Source organism: Lasiodiplodia theobromae (genome assembly GCF_012971845.1).
Source record: "Lasiodiplodia theobromae strain AM2As chromosome Unknown scaffold_13, whole genome shotgun sequence".
Taxonomy (NCBI): Eukaryota; Fungi; Ascomycota; class Dothideomycetes; order Botryosphaeriales; family Botryosphaeriaceae; genus Lasiodiplodia; species Lasiodiplodia theobromae.
In genome coordinates, this window is record NW_023336333.1 from 373358 (window position 1) to 392572 (window position 19215).

Sequence of the window (19215 nt, forward strand, 5' to 3'; positions counted from 1 at the left end):
GGACGGGAGAGGAGCAGCGCTATGAAAAGAGATGGAGCAAGAAGGTGGAGCTGATTGGTCAAATATTGCGATGGTCTCCGGATGGGGCTGTCCGGCATGTGAGGGCATAAGGGAAAGTGGCCGCAGGGGGCGGCGGGCTCTGGCGATGCTTGGCGACCGAGTCGGTCGGCGCTTCCGCTGCAACGCTAGGGCCAGCAGCCAACCACCGCGCCCAAAGAAAAAAAAAGCCTGCAGGCCGCGAACTTGTGCAACTGTTTACCTCGCTCTCCGCGCACACAAAACACACGCTTACCGCCCGCTTTCCAGCGTGCCCGGCCCCTCACCATGGCTTCCTCACGTATCTTCGTGCGGAACCTGCCTCCGACGCTCAGCGACGCTGACTTCCGCAAGCACTTCGCCCAGCAAGATGTCGTCACCGACGCAAAACTGCTGGCGAACCGCCGCATCGGCTACGTCGGCTACAAAACCCCAGATGCCGCTGAAAAGGCCGTCAAGTACTTCAACAAGACATTCATCCGCATGTCGAGAATAGGCGTCGAGTTAGCCCGACCCGTAAGAACTGCCTCTCGGCTCCGCGCAAGATTTTGCTAACCACACCCCAGGTCGATGAAGCACCACAGCCCAGAAATCGCAAGCGCGCCCCGACCGCAGCACTACCCGTAGCGGACAAGGTGTCTGAGGAGTCGAGGTCGCAGGCGGAGAGCTCATTGAAGCGCAAGAGAGGTGTTGACGATGCCGTCGAAGCCGATCCCAAGCTCAGGGAGTTTCTGGAGGTTATGAAGCCTGCCACCAAAAATAAGACCTGGGCAAACGACGACATGCAGATCGACCAAACGGCGGCTGCAGAGGATAGCAACCAGGTCGAGCCGGTCCACGTCCCTGAGGCCGACAGTGATGACGAGTATCAGACGGTCCAGAAAAAGCCCAAGCATTCTGAGGCGACCTCTGTGGCTGAGACTTCTGATGTCACCACACCAGCCGCGCAGCCATCGGATGAGAGCTTGTCTGAAGACCAGCAAGCCGAATCTGATGCAGAAGAGCCGGCCGAGTCGGGACCCGTATCTGACGCTGACTGGCTGCGTTCCAAGACGAGCAGAACGCTGGACGTGGTCGAAGATGATGACGAGGAGCTTGCACACCGTCCGAAGCCTTCCGAAAAGGAGGTATCCGACACGGCGGAAGACGCGGAGCCGGAGTCGGCCGATGATGCCCAACCGCCAACTTCCGGTGGCGGTGCAGTTGTCGACAAAACCGAGTCCCGGGTCAGCTCTGACATCGAGAGCATCCGGCAGACTGGGCGCCTGTTCCTCCGGAATTTACCCTATGATGTTTCGGAGGATGATCTGCGTGGCCATTTCGATTCCTTCGGGGCCCTGGAAGAGGTAAGTTTTCAACATTCCTTTATACCCTACATGCCTCTCTCGTGATGAACACCAGATAGGGACAACCGATGCAAAGCATTTGAGGAGACCCTGGGAGAATATTTTAGTAGATGCTTCTCATTTTCTGATCTTTCAATGAGGCCTCACCCCCTGCATTGCTCATTAGCGATCCCACAGTACGGGTGCTAATACTGAATAATAGGTGCACGTCCCCCTCGACCCGAAAACGGGCAATGGCAAGGGCTTTGCCTACGTTCTTTTCGAAGATCCTGAGAACGCCGTCCGGGCTTATGAGGAGCTGGACGGCAGGATCTTTCAGGGTCGTCTTCTCCACATCATTCCTGCCACCGCAAAACGAGAGAACAAGCTCGACGAGTTTGCCATCTCGAAATTGCCGATCAAGCAGCAGAAGCGCCTCCAACAAAAGGCGCAGGCCGCTACTGCGACATTCAACTGGAACTCCTTGTACATGAATGCCGATGCTGTTATTTCATCCGTTGCCGATCGGCTCGGCGTCAGCAAATCCGACGTGCTTGATCCTACGTCTTCGGACGCAGCGGTTAAGCAAGCTCATGCGGAGACGCACATCATTCAGGAGACCAAGGCGTATTTCTCGCAGAATGGAGTTGACCTCGACGCCTTCAAGCAAAAGGCCAGAGGAGACACCGCCATCCTTGTGAAGAACTTCACCTACGGCACCAAAGCCGACGAGCTCAAGAAGATGTTTGAAGAGCACGGAACTGTTACCCGCTTCCTGATGCCTCCCAGTGGCACCATTGCCATTGTCGAGTTTGCTCAGGCTCCCCAGGCTCGCGCTGCATTTGCCACGCTTGCCTATCGGAAAATTAAGGATTCTATCCTCTTTCTCGAGAAGGCTCCGAAGGATCTGTTTAAGGCGGGTGTCACACCGCATGACGGGCCCACCGCTGTTGCCTCCGCCCCAGAAGGCAAGGCTAAGCTGGCCGCGTCAGACCTGCTTGCCGCCGAGGCAACGCCTGAGCAGATCGATACTTCGACTCTTTATGTGAGGAACCTTAACTTCTCCACCACAACGCAACGCCTTGCAGAGGTCTTCCGGCCTCTCGACGGGTTCGTGTCTGCACGGGTCAAGACCAAGACAGACCCGAAGAAGCCAGGACAGATTCTTAGCATGGGCTTCGGCTTTCTTGAGTTCCGCACCAAGGAGCAGGCCCAGGCTGCCCTCGCCGCAATGGATGGTTACAACCTCGATGGCTACAAACTATCGATTAAGGCGTCCAACAAAGGTCTCGATGCGGCTGAAGAGCGGCGTAAAGAGGATAAGGCGAAGAAGGCGGCTGGTCGGCAGACCAAGATCATTATCAAGAACTTGCCGTTCGAGGCAACTAAGAAGGACGTACGCGCCTTATTTGGTGCCTACGGTCAGCTGCGTTCGGTGCGCGTACCTAAGAAATTCGACGCCTCAGCGAGGGGTTTCGCGTTTGCCGATTTCACAACTCCTCGCGAGGCGGAGAACGCCATGGACGCGCTCCGCAATACCCACTTGCTTGGCCGCAAATTGGTCCTGGATTTCGCTTCTGAAGATCCGGAGGATGCTGAAGAAGAGATTGCCAAGATGCAGAAGAAAGTTGGCACGCAGGTCAACAAGGTCGCCCTGCAAAATCTCACGGGTGCCGGAAGAAAGAAATTTAATGTCGCAGGCACTGATGAGCTCGAAGGAGCTTAAGACGGTAAAAGAGAAGGATTTTGCCTACGCGGTCCTTAGCCCGCTGCCCGCGTCGCCCCCTTGCTTCTTCGGCGAAACGCGATGTCGAGCGCGCCACTCTGGTTTGCTACCCCTTTGGAGGACTGCCATGGCTGATTCCCATTGCCTGGGCCCGCCACCCGCGGACAGGACAGCACGATCTCGTCTCGGTAGCGTTCAGCCGAAATTCAGTGTGCAGGTGGGAAACGTCCTGAAAGTCTTCTCTACCGCGTCCGTGAAAACCTTGCTGCGACTGATGTCTTAGGCGCGCGTATCGTCCACGCTAAACAGAAATCAAGGGCCATGACGCCCAGCAAACCAATTTCTTTCTGATCTCACACGCTAACCTCCGTCGCATTCCTGTCGAAAGACTCGGCTCAACTGCCGCAGCGCTGCCCGCAAGTGGGTGTGAAGAACATTCCTCGCATAGGCTACATCCCTGGCACCGCAAGAGGGGTCTCAACTCACCAGAAAGACGATGTTTGGGGGCGAAAGGCCCGGCCAGCCCTTGCTTATCAGGCTAACATGATAGAATAGAAGGAAGTCAGCATTCTTCTAGTAGTCAATCTATGAAAATCAGACAAGAACGAAAACAAACGCTCATGAAATCCAGCCAATCCCGTCGCGCCGTGAATCTTGGTTAGATTTGGCTTTCCTTATGTCATTGATCGACCCACGCCTCTCCTGCCGGCCGTTTCCATGGTGCCCTGCGGCATTGTTCGACAACGAGGCTCCTTTCTGAGTCCAACACCCAGCCTTCCTATAAACAACGGGTCACTTCTCTTACATTCCCACCTCGCCGGCCACATTCTCTTTCTCCGTCAAGTCATTCCTTTGGTCCAGCTCTCTACGTTCCTTCGTCTTTGACTGCTCTACTCGAAAGAGCGAAGCCCAGCACCCCAGACATTCTTACTTTTGAACCCTCATTCTTATCCTTCGCGCGCGGCATTCCCGAAACCACATAATGGAGAGAAGTTCATGCATCCTACCCTCGAACGCGCCGGCCCTTCACGACAGTATCATCGACGACATAGGAGTGCCGAGACCGATCTTGCAGGAGCGTTGCAACAACCGGCAGCAGGACTTTCTGGACGGCGACCACCGCAAGCATGGCCTCTACCAGCCCGCCGAGAATTTCTACAACAGCGCGGCACAAGGCTATCTAGCATCCTCGCAGAGCTCGCATACGGGCTATGCGGCGTCGACATGGCTCGCCGACGAGGACGAGCGGGTCAGACAGGAGGCGGCTCGCTTGTGGCGAATGTTGTCGCGGTCGGACGCGTATCGGAAGTATCGAGCGCGGCAGCCGAAGGACTGCAGAGAACAAGACCAGAAATGGCCCGAGCACATGGAGTTGGCCTTCTTCTCAGGTAGGACCACTCTTCTCGCGGCCGTCCCGACCAATGAGAATTATCGTGGCACTGACGTGTTCTTGCATTGCAGCGCTGGTCAAGTACCCGCCAATGGGCCGCCGCAAGCAGATGCATGAGGGAAAACCCCGCGGGCGGAACGAACTTATAGCGTATGCCATCGAGAAGTGGACCGGAGAGGCTCGGTCGAGGAAGCAAGTCTCGAGTCACATCCAAGTGTTGAAACCGCTCTTCAAGGAGTACCCAAAGAGTCAGTACCTCGCGTGTTCAGCCTCATCTGCCTCTCCAAGCGCGTGCTGACCCCTCCAGTCATGAGATACATGTCCAAGGAAGATCTCGATCACCGGCGTCATCACCGCCACAATTCTAATGACATGCTTCGGCGGCGATTTGGGGCCTCCGCGAGCATGCGGCCGCTGGATTTCAACTCCATCGACCAAGGCGCAATATATGGGCCCCAGCAACACGCCGCACTGCCACCTCCACGCCAGATGCTTTCGTCAAGTCCCGCCTTGGTCCCGGCGTGCTTCGAGATGAACGCTCGGGACACGACTTCTGATCCACCACGCTCCTTGCACTGCTTCACACGCTTTCATAAACGAGCCGAGCAGCAGCCGCTCTATATCTCGGACCTACAGGACGAGTCCTCAGGCATTCCAAAACACCTTCGGGATATGCTAGGTGATAAGGATGCGCTGATAAACTGTGACGTCATCCTGGCAGAGTCGAGCATCGAGCTAATGGCAATGCATGCCCCCGGTGACAGTACTGAACTCGGTATTCAGATCGAGTTCAATAGCACCTACGAGTATGCGTTGTACGACCACTTCGAGTCTCATACCCGCTTCTACACTGGTGATGAGCTCGCAACGGAGCCAAAGAGCGTGCTAGGCTACGATCATCATTACAAACGGCTGCACGCCGTAGCGGGCACGTTCGGCAGTGGCTTCTGGGCAGGCAAGCTGGGCGAGCTGTCACTGATCATGCGGAAAGCGTACAAGAAGAAGGGAGATCTGGTTCCAGCACGCGGCGCCGTACAGGCTGATGACGAAAGACTTCAGCAAGCCCGCGAGCACGCCAACCAGACGTTGGAGGCGCTCAGTGCCGTCCAGGAGATCTTCGCTGTGCCCCGTGGTAGTATCGCAGCCGCCAGCGGCTATGGGACCGAGTCTCCGAACCCGGAACGCGTTCTCATTGTCGGATGGACATTCCGGCATGCAGACGCGGGCGAGGTTGGAGCGACGACATGGCGACGCGTCGTTCTCCCCCACCAGCAGTCCAGCAAAGATGACTCCTCTCTCAAACAGGAGTCTCAAACTTCTTTCTTGGACACCGGAGCCGGAGCCCTGAAGCAAGAAGCTAACAATCCCTACGGCGGGCTCACGCTCGAAACCATGCCAGGCAGCGGTCTCATCACACCCAACACTTCTACACACCCCTCCTTCGACGCCTCTGCCCACAACGGCGGCTTTGACCTCGACCCACTCTCCGCTGGCATTGGCGGGCCTTTCTCCGCCGGATCCATCGCCGCAATGCCTCTCTCCGCCGGGTCATCGTCAGCGCCGTCACTCTACCAACAACCGCAGCAGCACCACCATTCGCAACACCACCACAACCCACACCACGCGCACCACCACCAACCCACCCCGACCATGTCCGCCGCCACCTCCGACCTCGTCTCCACCCTCACCATCCCCCACGCCGTCGACCACAACGCGCTCGACTTCACGGGGGGGCAGATCAACGTGTGGATGGAGCCGTCCGTGTCGATGCAGGGCTACTACGACATCACCGCCGCGCCGCCCTCGCACCACGCCTCGCCGCTCGAGCAGCAACACCCCTCCTCCGCCCATCACCACCACTCGCAGCAACACCACCCTCACCACCAGCATCACCACATGGCCCAGCACCAGGCCCCGCCGCCTCCACCGCCACACACCCCGGTCGGATACGGACCAGGCGGCGGTGATGCGTACAACCCCCGCGGCGGCCCGTCATCTTGGGGCGGCTACGGCGCGTTGCTGGAGGATGGATGGCCGCCGCCGCCGCAAGGGGGGTCGACGGGCGGTGGTGGTAGCAACAGTGGGGCTGGTGCGGGAGCAGGTAATGGCAGTGGTGGTGGCGCTGGTGCTAGTGGGGGGTATGGAGATGGTGCTGGGAAGGACGGGGTCGTCATCGAGGGCGGGCAGGGGAAGCATGGGCATTATCTGGATGAACCGGGGCAGGGTGGTGGTGGAGGCGGTGGTGGGCACGGCGGCGGGTATCATCAGGGGGGACGAAGGGACAGTGGGATGTTGGGGCTGTAAATGACGGGTTTGTGTCTCCTCTTTTTGTTTTTTTCGTTTCGTTTCTCGAGTTCTGTCTTACTTGCTGGCTTTTTCGGTCGACGCGAAGGATTGTCGTCAAGAATTGACGATCAGGACGCGGACTGGGATGTACGAGGAGATGAAGAAGGGGAAAAAAGAGAGGGAAAGGGCAACTGGACGCTCGTTGATTGGCCGATGGCTGACTGACTGACTGACTGATTGACTAACTTAGCTATTGCACCTGTCTATTTTGCGCATCGCGCATGACCCGGTCATGCCACTACTGCTGGTTTTATATACCCCACCGACCATTCCACCGGAAAAAAAGTTTTTCTTCGCGCAGTCGCTTCCTTACTCCACCGTTCGGCTTGTTCACATTCACTTGTTCTTGCTCGACAAAATGCTTGTTTTATTTTACAGTAGGTAGCTTTGAGTCCCCCACCCTAATTTGAAAAATATCGTTATTCGCTGTCATTTTTTTTATATCAAATTGGACTCGTGTCTGTATGCTAGACGTAAATGCTCACTTATCTTTTCACCAATACTCTTGTGACCATTTTGTGATACTCGGGCTGCAATATGTTGCTGTCCGCATGCAGAAATGTTGCATTGATGAAGCTCCTAAAATATATCAGATTATTGCGGCTTATCCAGAGGCGGCTCCCCCGCATTCCACGGCCTGAGACAACATCTGAATACATTTGGTACGATCTTGATCTACTGTAACCCACCACATTCGGAGGTGTCACGGCCAAGCCACTGGCTCCGCATCCCAATTGAGTCAGGAGATGGGTGGACATTAGGTCTCATCAAGCCAAAAAGGGAGGACCCTTGACACAACCGTGCAGTTTCGAGGTGGAACGTTGGCCCACCACCGCCCCATCCGGCCTGAGGGAAAAAAGAGCAAAAAAAGAAAGGCTTGCTAACCAGTCTGAGACTGGTAAGGACATGTTCCTTGCAGCTTCTGTGGATCGAACACAGTACCTCCAGATACCGCACAGATGATGCTGTTGGCTGAAGTGGACTTCAGTCTATTCCAATGTTAGTGGATGAGTTGAGAGAGGTGAGTTGTTATGGTGGCACTAACCTGGCGCTCTCCCAAGTGAGCTAAAGCTGCTGATTGGTTGATGAGGGCTGCAGTCGCATGTTAATTTTATGTGCCTGTGCGCCTTGCCGGCAGCGAGCCAAAAGAGCAGAGCGCGAACCTCACAAATTTTCACCGCGCGGTAGACGATCTTGGCAAGAGCCAGAGTTTTACACGTGATCTCGCCCCTCGCCTTCCCGTCGGGTATCTTATCTCGACGCGTCCCTGCCGCGGGAGAGCTTCCCGCGCGCGCTCGTAACGAGGGAGAAATACTTCGCGTCACCCCAGCCGCGCGTTTTTTTAGGTTCGTCCACCATCGAGCGCAAGCGGAAGTCGACAAACCACTATCTGTCATTCTAATCCCAACAAGAGAAAAAAGAACGCAAAATAAGAATAAAATTAGAAACTGAAACATGACATCCGGACCCTTCCCGCCAACGTTTCCCGGCCTCGGCCACGACCAGCTGGTTGCGCAACACATCGAGGACTTCGAAGCCCAGATGGCGGCCGCGAAGGCGCTGCTTCCCGGCGATGAGCCGCCCGCTTACAGCAGCGGCAATGACAACAACGCCTCATCAGCCCCTTCCTCACAGTTATTCTCGGCGGTGAGCAGCAGCAGCAATAACAATAACAACAACAACCCGCCGCAGCTCCAAGCCGGCCGCGTGTGGTCGAGCGAGTCGGTCGTGTCGTTCAACAACCTGTGCCTCAAGAACGCCGTCGCCAACGCCTTCGAGTACGAGCAGGTGCGGGATTCCCCGCAACCGGGCTGGGCGGTGCGGCTGACGTTCAGCTTCTTCAGCGGCGCTATTGGCGGCGCGGATGATAACGCCAGCGCGGACAACGACGGCGGCAGCTTCGTCGTCAGCCTTCCTGGTCCGTACGGCTCGAAGAAGGAGGCCAAGGCGGCCGCGGCAGAGAATGGGCTTCAGGTGCTCCAGGAAGCCATCGAGAAGAGGGGTGCCGCCACCAAGAAGAAGATGCCGAGTGGTGCCGCCGGGGAGGGCGGGGAGGTGAGGGATGCGGCGGCGCAGGGAGGGCCATGGGATGAGGAGGAGGAGGAAGTGGAGAACTGGGTTGGATTGCTCGGAGGTGAGTTCCTCAGCCTTACCCCCCTCAGCGTTACAGTGATGGTGATAATGTTCGGCTCGCAGAGTACTGTCAGGCCGAGGGCAAGCCGCGTCCCATGTTCCAGGAATTCAGCCTGGGCGCCAACTACTCGATGGAGTGCATCATGCCGCCGGACGACCGCCCCGTGCCCGACGGGGCGCCGCCACAGCCAGAGGCCTTCGGCGGCCGTAACATCCTGTTTAACAGCAAGAAGGCGGCTAAGACCAACGCCGCGCGCGAGGCGGTACGCTGGCTGCGCGCCGCCGGCTGCATGCCCAAGAAGGGCCATCCCACCAAGAAGAAGATGAAGGCTGCGCAGATGATGGCCGCCACCACGCCTGCTTTCCCTGCTGCGCCCACCAGCAACGCCAATCCGGTCCCGCTCCCGATCCCGACGCCCATCAGCGGTGACCAACAAGGTAACAATGCTGCCAGCGGTTCCGACAGCGAGGGCGGCAGTAGCAGCTCGTCCGCCGGCGCACCGGGCCTGAAAGACCGCAGTCTGGGTGAACAAGTCATGAGTGAGTTTTTTTTTTTCCCTTCCTCCTTCCCTTTCCCCCCTCTTCCTCCATCCCGGCCACCGTCTGCGAAAAGCAAATCAAAGCGTTCACCATCCTCACCACCGTCACTAGTTCTCTGCAGCAAACTCGGCTGCGCCCAGCCCATCTACAAGATCCTGCCCGACCCGCGCGTGCCGTCCATGTGGTCGGGCGCCGCCTACTTCCCGCACGACCCGGCGGTTGGGTCGGTGCAGCCCGTCGGCGAGGTGCGCAACGTGTACGGCAAGAAGAAGGCGCGCGAGGAGGTGGCCAAGAAGGTGCTCAAGCACCTCAAGGCCATGCAGGCCGAGCGCCAGAAGGTCGTCGACGGCGTGTTGGCGGGTACTACTGCTGCTGCTGCCGCCGGCGGTGCTTCGGCCTAGGAGGAGATTGTACTGCCATGAGAATCGAGCGGGCCTTGAAAGTGGTGGGCGAATTTGGCGTTTCGAAATGGTTGGATATCCATCTCTCTTCTGAAGTTGTCAAAGGGAGGGCACCGGAGATTGGATTTTGGGAGAAAGGGAAAAAGGGGGGAAAGTTTTTTTTTTCGGGCGCCGAATTGAGGGGTAGCAATTGGCGTCAATGTTTTTGTTATTGCTGCAGCATATTTTCTTAGTGCCATGAGGGAAAGGGGGAAAATTGTTGTATACCCGGAGTTATTCACTTTAACAGAATGATTGAATGCTAAGGACTCTGAAGATTATTTTCCCTTGTCGTGTCCCGTCTCCACTAAACTTGGCGCTATCTGTGCATGTGAGGAGGAGTGGGGGTACGTACAAGAGAGACTGCACAACTTTGTAGGTATGTACAACAAAGCGATTTACTTCCAAAATACAATTCATTAGGAGAAGTAGCTAGGTTTAAAGCGACAGTAAGGAAATGGAATGTAATTCGGAAGTGATTGGGGCCATCCGTGTTCTGACGACGAGGATGGTCGAGACGGAAAACGGTGCCAAAGGGACGCCACCCACAATCGTATAAGGCCAGAAAGCGAAGTTCAAGAGAGGGATGACTAGCAGTATGCGGACTCCCGATTAACAGTTTATGCGTGCAGGGAGGGTATTTCTGTGTGATGGTCAATGCTGAACGTGATCGCGTTGACACTTCTGCGCCATCCTTGCCTCAGGCTCCAAGCTCGGTAATCGGAAGATAGCGTAGGACATCGGGTACCCGAAGACTAGTGTAAGAAGCAGGACGTGAAGCTACTATTGGTGCAGGCGCAAGAAGCCCGGCGAGAGGAATTTGACCCGAGCACCATTCCTGGAGCGCCCTAGCCGTGTTTGCTTGCCTTATTAGGCTCCCTGACTCCGGCATCTACAAAGGAGCGGCAAAGCGGGTGCGACTAGACTTCAAGCACTTCTTCACGAGAAAAGTGGGCGTATCAGCCGCACATCCGAAGGTAGATATACAAAACCTTACAATAGTGGACATCAGGGTGCCGACAGGTCAAGTGACTGACGGCAAAAGGAGAGAGGCGGGCGTTCGTCCGAGGCGAAGGAGGCGGGATATGAGACCAAGGCGGAAGTGTTTCCTCGGCCATAATCCTTCCCGGGGCCTCGAAACAAAGCTCAAGCCACGGAGCGAGGGACAACTCAGCGGATCTGAGCCAGGAGGCCGAGGTGTTGGTGCTGGGAGTACGGGCAGACTTTTTTGAAGACTGCAGGACTTATTACTGAACTGGGTAATAAGTCCTGGACAGGTGGTCGTGTGAGTCGGCAATGACGCAGGCGGGCTGGTCGGAGCTCCAAGACCCTTGGCTGCAACGGGCCGCATCGGCAGAGGGCCCAGCTCCGAGGAGGCACGACTTCGCGTCTGAACATGCCCAATCTAGAAGGCTCAGAGGGGCGCGGGGCGGAGCGGGTGAGGGGCTTGGGCTTGGAGAGGTCGCCAATGCTCTTGCCAGTTCCAATGGAAGCGGAGGCGAGCTGGATTGAGCCATTCAGGACATCCCTCCGCGTGGCCCCGACGACGCACCGACACGGCCGTAGTGTTGGTGTTCTGCGTTATTCTTCCGCGCTCTTTTTTTCTTCATCAGCACACCCTGACGCAGGTACATGCGTACGAGCCGTGGAGCCGCAGCGCACTGGGATCACCGGCGAACGCGACGGAGAATCGGTGGTTCTGACACGGCGCCTAGCTGGTAGCCTCGGGATAGGCAGTCGATGGCAGATTAATAATTTGGATGCTGAGCAAGCATGGCGGGATGTTGGACTGCGGATCTGCGGCGAAGCTTGTCCCGACGGCGCTACCGTCAGAACCGCAGTCCGGGGCGACGGCTTCCAGAAGATCAGGCTGACGGAGGGCCGAGGGAGAGATGGAGGAGAGGCCGTTTCGGGAGTGGAACCGACGAAAGCTAGCGGGGCTTCCGCGGCGATCGTTTCTTCTGATCTAGCCGCCTCAAAATCTTCTTCACCTCACCCTCAAATCCGATCCATCATATCGCCGTCCCGACTCTGCTGCCGCGGGCCTGTTACTGCATGCAGCCTCCGCCCCGGCCGCGGATGCACGCACTGTACCGCGCATAGCCCTATGCTGTCTCGAGCAGGTCGCGCCGACAAACTTCAGCGCCGTACCAGCGCGGAGCGGAACCCCAAAGCGTGTCGCCGGCCGACCTTCTCGTGCGTATGCACACCTACGACTGAGGCGCTTGAGCGCTGAGTAACACAGCGTAAGTTGACGCGATGAGGGGCTGAGTGGCGGTGCGCTAGACATGACCTCTTCACGGCCGTTTCGCTCAGTAGTCTCGGCCACGGACTGACGTGCGCCCGCCTTACGGCCGCCACTTCATGATGCAATCCTTGACCACTGTCCGGTCCTACTGATCTCCAAACTCCGTAATATATTCCTCTCCCGCCCTCTCGTGCAACCTTTACTCTCTGTCCTTTTCTTGCCATTCCTTGCTCTGCTTTCCGCTGCATCACCCCACATACGTCCTACCTTCCAAAATGGTCCAGAACAAGAGCTTCATCTTCAAGAACCCGCCCGTTGGCGTCCCCAAGGTCGGCCTTGACCTCACCATCGAGGACCTTGGCTTCGACCAGGACGCCGCTCCCCCGGCTGGCGGCATCACGCTCAAGAACTACTATGCCTCCCTGGATCCCTACCAGCGTGCCCGCATGAGGGACCCCAAGATCAAGTCCTACTTCCCCGCCTTCCAGCTCGACCAGCCCATCGACAACAACGTCGTCGCCAAGGTCCTGAAGAGCGACAACGAGAAGTTCAAGCCTGGTGACATCGTCGTCGGCATGATCCCCATCCAGGAGTACAGCGCGCTCTCCGCCCAGCAGGCCCAGTCCGTCCGCCTCATCCAGAACAGCCACAACCTCCACGCCTCCAACTTCCTTGGCCCGCTCGGCATGCCCGGCCTGACCGCCTTCAGCTCCTTCTACGAGATCGGCCAGCCCAAGAAGGGCGAGACCATCTTCATCTCCGCCGCCAGCGGTGCCGTCGGCCAGATTGTCGGCCAGCTGGCCAAGCTCGAGGGCCTGACCGTCATTGGCAGCGTCGGTGACGACAAGAAGCTCGATTTCATCACCAACGAGCTCAAGTTCGATGCTGGCTTCAACTACAAGAAGGAGAAGCCTTCCGATGCTCTCACCCGCCTGGCTCCTCAGGGTATCGACATCTACTACGAGAACGTTGGCGGTGAGACCCTCGAGGCCGCCATTAATGCCATGAACAACCGTGGCAGGATCAGTAAGTGCCATTATATCCCTTGCTTCGCCCAACACTTCCGACGATGAAAAATTTCTTCCAACATATCGCAATTTTTCTGAATCGCAATGTCGACGACAACTTCACCAACGCTGAGGAAGACGAATCACTTCCGCTCCCCTAATCATGCACTGCTTTGCGGAACGAGGTGGCTAACTCAAGTTGCCAAACACAGTCGCCTGTGGCATGATCTCGCAGTACAACCTGCAGCCGCACGAGCGCTACGGCGTCAGCAACCTGTTCCACATCGTCAGCAAGCGCATCACCATGCGCGGCTTCATCGTCAGCGACCCGGAAATGGGCCCCAAGTACGCCGTCGACCACCAGAAGAAGCTGCAGCAGTGGATCGCCGACGGCTCCTTCAAGGTCAAGCTGCACGTCGACGTCGGCATCGACGCCGCTCCCGACGCCTTCCTCGGCATGCTGTCGGGCAAGAACTTTGGCAAGGCTGTGCTGCAGATTGCTGATATTGACAAGGAGTAAAGGATTGGAGAGACAAGAGATACCCCATTGGATTTGTAAAACGTGTGAAGTAGGTGCTGGGGGTGGGCTAGCTTTGAAATGCCTGGACATGTGGCGTCTGCGATTGAGATGACGGCTTATGATACTCAATAGAAAGGCATAGTAGAGGGTTCGGAGCTTAGACGGCTACCGGAACATAACGTAAATAAAATATAATTCTTAAGCACCTCCGAACATCATGTCATGGTACTGCAATGCCATCCTTTACACTTACATGGCACCCAACTGCTCTCAAAGCACTGTCCTTCCGGCCCTGCAATCCGCCGCACATTCTGAGCCCAGGAATTATTCAAGCACTCTTCCTGTCACCCCTCGTTCCCTACACGCTCTTCAGCAATGGCTTTTTTTTTTTTACAGTAATGGCACTCACCATCATCACTTGCTAACGCTGTTAAGCATTTATCCCTCCGCTTGCTAAAGAGTGTTCATGCAGGCACCTGCGTTTATTACGTGGAAAACAAGGTTTCGTCCGTCGCACATACTTACTTTATAGGCCAAAAACACGCAGGACTCCCCCAGTTGCAAAACCATGTTCTACATGTTCATTTGGCTGTCCTAACTGCTGTCATCCAAAACGATTGAAAAGACGTTGCTTTTATGTCAACGAAGGTCATTGCTGAGATGCAGGTGAACAACGCTCCGAGAACACAGGCAGGTGCCCCACGTGAACATGCACCGCACGCGGGGCCGGTGGGGTGAGAATGCATCACCGGAACATACTTGCCTGGTCTGGGAACATCTTGAAATTTTTTAAATACTGTCCTCTTCTCGTATAGCTGTATCTACAACATGCATTCTTTCCCCTTTGTTTTGACTGACAAGCTAAAGTCATTACTTGCCTGGTCCAGGGGTGGCCTCACTTTTTCGTATGTCGTCCAGTTTTTTTTACAGATTATGCGGCAAATGTCCAACAACGGGCATTCCCATCATTTCCTGCTGAAACTGCCGTGCAGCTTTCTTCAAATAGTAGTGAATATCAGCAATGAATGCATACTTGATCAAACCTGAAGATTGGTCTTCGGTCTTCCTCATCCCTTGACGGCTTCAGAGCCACTCTCGCAACTCCGGTCACCACTTTGTCACTATTCCATCGTCCCCAATCCCAGAGTTCGATCTTTTGACTCATCGTCCGTCACTTTAGGGCATTACTCGAAGTGTCTCCGTTGCTGAAGGCATTTGAGAAATATTTAAGCGCTTTTTTATACCAAGGAAGAGCACTGGCGAGGCGGATGTGGGCGTGACTCTGGTGAGCACGGAGAAATTACGCTCGCCGGTATAGGAATGATGGTCAGATGCGGTCAGGTGAGTCTGGTTTGTGGGTTCGGGGTTACTTTGCGGGTGATTCTTAAATTAACATTGTTTGGCTCATATGCCGGGCCTTGCGGGCAAAGTTTTTGAGAAAAGCACACCATATGGATAGCAGGACAGAATTAGGAGCAACTGGCGTGCTTTACTTTGTCTCCTTTCCGCTATGGGTAAAGTAATGAGGGTTCAATGGTCATGCCAATGTTGGTATTACCCAAAAGTTCTGGTGCGTGTCAGTAGAATAAAAGTATGCTGAGTACAACCAGCTTTTCATAATCTTGTCCGGAAACTGCTGGCGCATCCTCTCATGCACCATGCTCCCCACTACCACCGTTACCAAGGCCACTTCTATTGACATCCGGCGCTACCGCGATAGTCGCTGCGCGAAAAGTATCCTCGTCGTCGAGTCTGGGCGGAGCGAATGTACTCAAAGGTGACACCCGGCCATCCTGCTCGACCGCTTCCACGCTGCACCTCGTTCCCTTCTCCCCACCACCACCATCGTCCGTGTTGTTCCCCGTATCAATGCCCTCGTTCCCCTCACCACCGTGCCTTTCCGCTTTCACAACAACAGCCGCCATCTCCTCCCACCCGAGCGGCCTCACGCGCAACCGCGGATGCTTCAAGTCCGACACATCCAACACCGCCAACCTCTCACCTTTCTCTGTCACGGGCACGTCTTCGTCGCAGCCCTCCCACTTGCCCATCCCGAGTTCCTCGTGCGCGAGGCGCTGCAGCTGGAGTGTCTCATTCGTGCACCACTCGAGCCGAGAGTAGGAGTCAAGGTTGCGCCGCTTTTGGAAGAAGGCGACTATGGTCTCGAGGAACCAGGAGAGGAGGATGATGAGGCCGCCGGTGGTGAAGATGAAGGCGAGGAAGAAGACGGAGAAGTTGGAGTGTGCGGTTGAGAGGATTCGCTGTTGGGGGCTTCGGGGTTAGTCACCGTGTGATCAACTGGTTTTTTTCCCTGCCAGGGAAACCAGCTAAGGCTGGATAGGCTTTACTCACCTGCCGTTTGCACAGCTCCCTCTCCCTCTTGTTGCTTGGCTTGGCCAGTTCCGCCCGCAGTTTGGCATCCGGAGGCCCTTCAGCGACGTCGACAGCCTGCCCCTGTAGGGTGGCCAGCATGATTGAATGCCAACGCTCAACATCCAGCTGCCATTGGTTATCCGGAAGACCTTGTTGGATGCCGTCGTATAGACTGTCCCCTGAAGCCAGAGAGGCACTGCCGAGAGTCCGGAGGATCACCCAAAGTTCCGTGCTCATATAGAAAAGCGCCCATAGTTGCCATTCGAGTGCGAATTTCTCCTCTTCGCTCTCGACAAGTTTGGCGGCGTTGGCGTCTCTGTCGTAGGCGCCCGCAAGAGGGGTGCAGCGGCGGTCCTCTGGAAGCCTCGGGTTGCAGATCTGCTCTTGAATCGCACACCCCAGGACGGAAGCCGGCTCATCACGGAAGTAAGACATGTTCGTCTGGTTCTGAGAGGGGTCACCTGAGCCTCCAGCTTCCACTTCGAAGTAGGGAGTGTGGGATGAGTACCAAGGGTCGTCCACTTTTGTGTTGTATGCGATCTCGTTGGCCGAGAGAAATACCAGAACACTGTCCGCATCTACCCGCTGCAAGGCTTCGATTGGCATGAAAGATGAGCTTGGGTGGATCGTACCATTAGCCCCGTAAATTGACCGCACCCTACGTGGCTCATTAGCGAATATCACTGTGCAATAGATACTTCTTACACACCCTAGACTGTAAGAAGTCGATGCTGTCTTCATTTTCCATAACGCATCGGCGATTTCAGTGCTGTATTCGTATGTGGGATCGTCATCTTCAAGTGAATTCGCGCCGTAGTAGTACTTTGTATGCGGCGGTTTTGTCCAATTCAAAGGGGGATACGGGGGCCGATACTGTCGCTCTTCCGATGCGGGGAATTCCTTCTTATACCCTTCGGTCTTCAAAGGAGCGCAATGCAATGTTCTCCTGTAGGAGAAGCGCAGGTCTGGAGATATATTGGCTCCGAAATCCTCGTGGGTATCGAGGAATCCCGAATCGAAAAGTATGTTTTGCGTTGAGCTCCGACAAATCTCGGGGTCGAACGGGCAGGAAGCGTTCCGATCCACCGTAGCCTCAAGCCTAGGCTTGACAAAGACGCTGCAGTCACCCCTCTTTGTTTCATTCGTGTAGCATTGTTGTGCATATGTTGAGTAAGCTCTGTAGCTCCGTGACGTGTAGGGATAGAAGATTTGTAGAAACTCTGGAGATGCAAGGCTGCTCCCGGTTGAAATTCCTATGAGGGGGCTAGATATCAGCACTTCGTTACCCATCCCAGTAGACACGCGTGATGAAAGCCCGCTGGCTGCCGCGAAGATGACCAGACATAGTGTCGCAAAGGTGATGACGGGTAAAATGCGCTGATAGGGCTTGACCCCTCTTTTCCGCCACGCGTTCAAAGCCCGCACCAGATGCCAAAGGCCACTTGCACCGTTGGCGGAATTCCGCAAGATGGCTTGTCTTTGATGATATATGCCGTCGCGCGAGGCTTCGGAGGAGAAAGGGCTATGGAGAGCGAAGCAAGCAAGTCTCCAGAAGCTGGTGCCGACAATGGTGACGAAAAGTGCGACGAAGGCAATGAGGAGGTCTCCATCGCGCCGTTGGAGGGTAAGAGTTCACCCAAAGATTGACCCTTTCGACCAATTTGTCCAGACTCCGGTGTATATCTCGTAGTATGGGTCACTATTGGAGAGGTCGGAAGAATCCATGTCAATGACTTGTGTGGAATAGAGAATAAGCTCAACAGTATCAGAGAGGCTGAAATACTAGTGCAGCCGAGCCTAGTGGATTTATAGATTCGTGGATGGCTGTGACGAGTATTATTTTTACCTTCTGGACTTATCTAGGCGCTCGTGGGACGGTTGTATAATTGGAACGCTGATTTCCCATGCAGATAACTGGAACATTCCGGTCCAGCTGAGTGAAAATTTGAACAGCCTTGCTTTGTTAATTCTGTAAACAATAGCGTATTGGCTGTCAATTGTGGCTGGGTCCGCAAACCGACCCACCCGGTGTTCTCGGGGGCAAGGCTGAACTGACGGATCTGCAGGGTGGGGTCGCAAAAAGTATTAGCTCTATATTTACAGTATCCCTCTTGGTCGTCTCATTTCCTTCTTCGACCCGAAGAAGGCTACCGTGGTTTAGGCAACCGTTGATGTATTACGACTGAAAGAGGCGAATATTTCCTTAACACTCTTGTATGGACAATGGAATCTGACAAGAATGGTGCGGAGAAGGCCATCCAGGCAGACGTCTACGTGAAACCCTGTGTGAGATGTTTTGGTCCTGCGTGTTGGAAATGAACACGACGGCGATGGTTTCTTGCTGGCAAGGATATGTGTGGGGGCGAGAAGGCGGGCGTGATGGCCAAGGCGTCAGTGCATAGAGAGGTTGCAGGGGCGTGTCGACTTCTGCAGAGGTTGCCTTGAGTCTTTGCAGACGTCGTGTGGGGTCGGGGAGTACAAAAGGCCCCATAGCTGATATGTTTGTTTTTGATTGGTGAGGTCGGCGGCAAGGGGTTAAGGCATCAGCTTTGGAGACTAGTGACGATAACGAGGCTGAGCTTTGTGGTGAATTGTGGGACCTGGTGTAGTGGAACGGATTTAGCATATCGGATGTTGCGGCAATCGTGCTGGTGGGAGGGGTGGAACCGCCGTGCGATGATCATGATAGAACTCTAGCATTGCACTTGCGCGAAAGTACTGGGTCCCACGCCAGACTGCAATAACAGATAACTATGAGAAAAGCTAAACTCAAGAGTACACTAGTCGGCGTCGGAAAAGTTGACGGTCTGACAGTCGATGCTGGCGCAAAATAGTCAAGACATGCTCCAGAGTGATATAAACAACCCTAAAGACACTTTGCGAAGTGGGATTGGCCTCCTGGCCGCTCAATGTCAAGAAATGTAACTCGAGATAAAAATAAAACAAGGCCGAGGCCAGAGCAGAAAGGGCCAGCGTTTTTCACGCGACCGAAGCTCCACCTACGAACTCATCTCATTGGGTTCCTCAAAGGCCACGTTGCAGGCGTACCTACAGGACTAACCCCGCCCACAGCCACCTTACTTTCATGAATTTTCCAAAGCGATTTAGCCGCATGGCTTTATGTATACTCC

At 55.5% G+C, this 19215-nt stretch overlaps 5 protein-coding genes across 5 annotated transcripts; 4 read left to right on the top strand and 1 right to left on the bottom strand.

The window, feature by feature from the left end:
- Positions 1–324: 324 nt before the first annotated feature.
- LTHEOB_4895 (Multiple RNA-binding domain containing protein 1) lies at positions 325–3087 on the top strand (the record flags this gene model as incomplete). Its single annotated transcript, XM_035513979.1, has 3 exons — positions 325–552; positions 603–1382; positions 1585–3087. The coding sequence occupies 3 exons, from the start codon at positions 325–327 to the stop codon at positions 3085–3087; spliced, it is 2511 nt and encodes an 836-aa protein (XP_035374337.1).
- A 982-nt stretch (positions 3088–4069) lies between these two features.
- Positions 4070–6781, top strand: LTHEOB_4896 (Transcription factor; the record flags this gene model as incomplete). The annotated part of the gene is made up of 3 exons (XM_035513980.1): positions 4070–4475; positions 4549–4725; positions 4785–6781. 3 exons carry the CDS (start codon positions 4070–4072, stop codon positions 6779–6781), a joined length of 2580 nt encoding a protein of 859 aa, XP_035374338.1.
- Positions 6782–8278: 1497 nt separating this feature from the next.
- LTHEOB_4897 (Double-stranded RNA-binding protein) lies at positions 8279–9897 on the top strand (the record flags this gene model as incomplete). Its single annotated transcript, XM_035513981.1, has 3 exons — positions 8279–8957; positions 9020–9496; positions 9608–9897. The coding sequence occupies 3 exons, from the start codon at positions 8279–8281 to the stop codon at positions 9895–9897; spliced, it is 1446 nt and encodes a 481-aa protein (XP_035374339.1).
- Positions 9898–12459: 2562 nt separating this feature from the next.
- On the top strand, positions 12460–13711 carry LTHEOB_4898 (NADP-dependent leukotriene b4 12-hydroxydehydrogenase; the record flags this gene model as incomplete). Its single annotated transcript, XM_035513982.1, has 2 exons — positions 12460–13210; positions 13404–13711. 2 exons carry the CDS (start codon positions 12460–12462, stop codon positions 13709–13711), a joined length of 1059 nt encoding a protein of 352 aa, XP_035374340.1.
- A 1649-nt stretch (positions 13712–15360) lies between these two features.
- On the bottom strand, positions 15361–16690 carry LTHEOB_4899 (uncharacterized protein; the record flags this gene model as incomplete). The annotated part of the gene is made up of 2 exons (XM_035513983.1): positions 15361–15972; positions 16064–16690. 2 exons carry the CDS (start codon positions 16688–16690, stop codon positions 15361–15363), a joined length of 1239 nt encoding a protein of 412 aa, XP_035374341.1.
- Positions 16691–19215: the final 2525 nt, after the last annotated feature.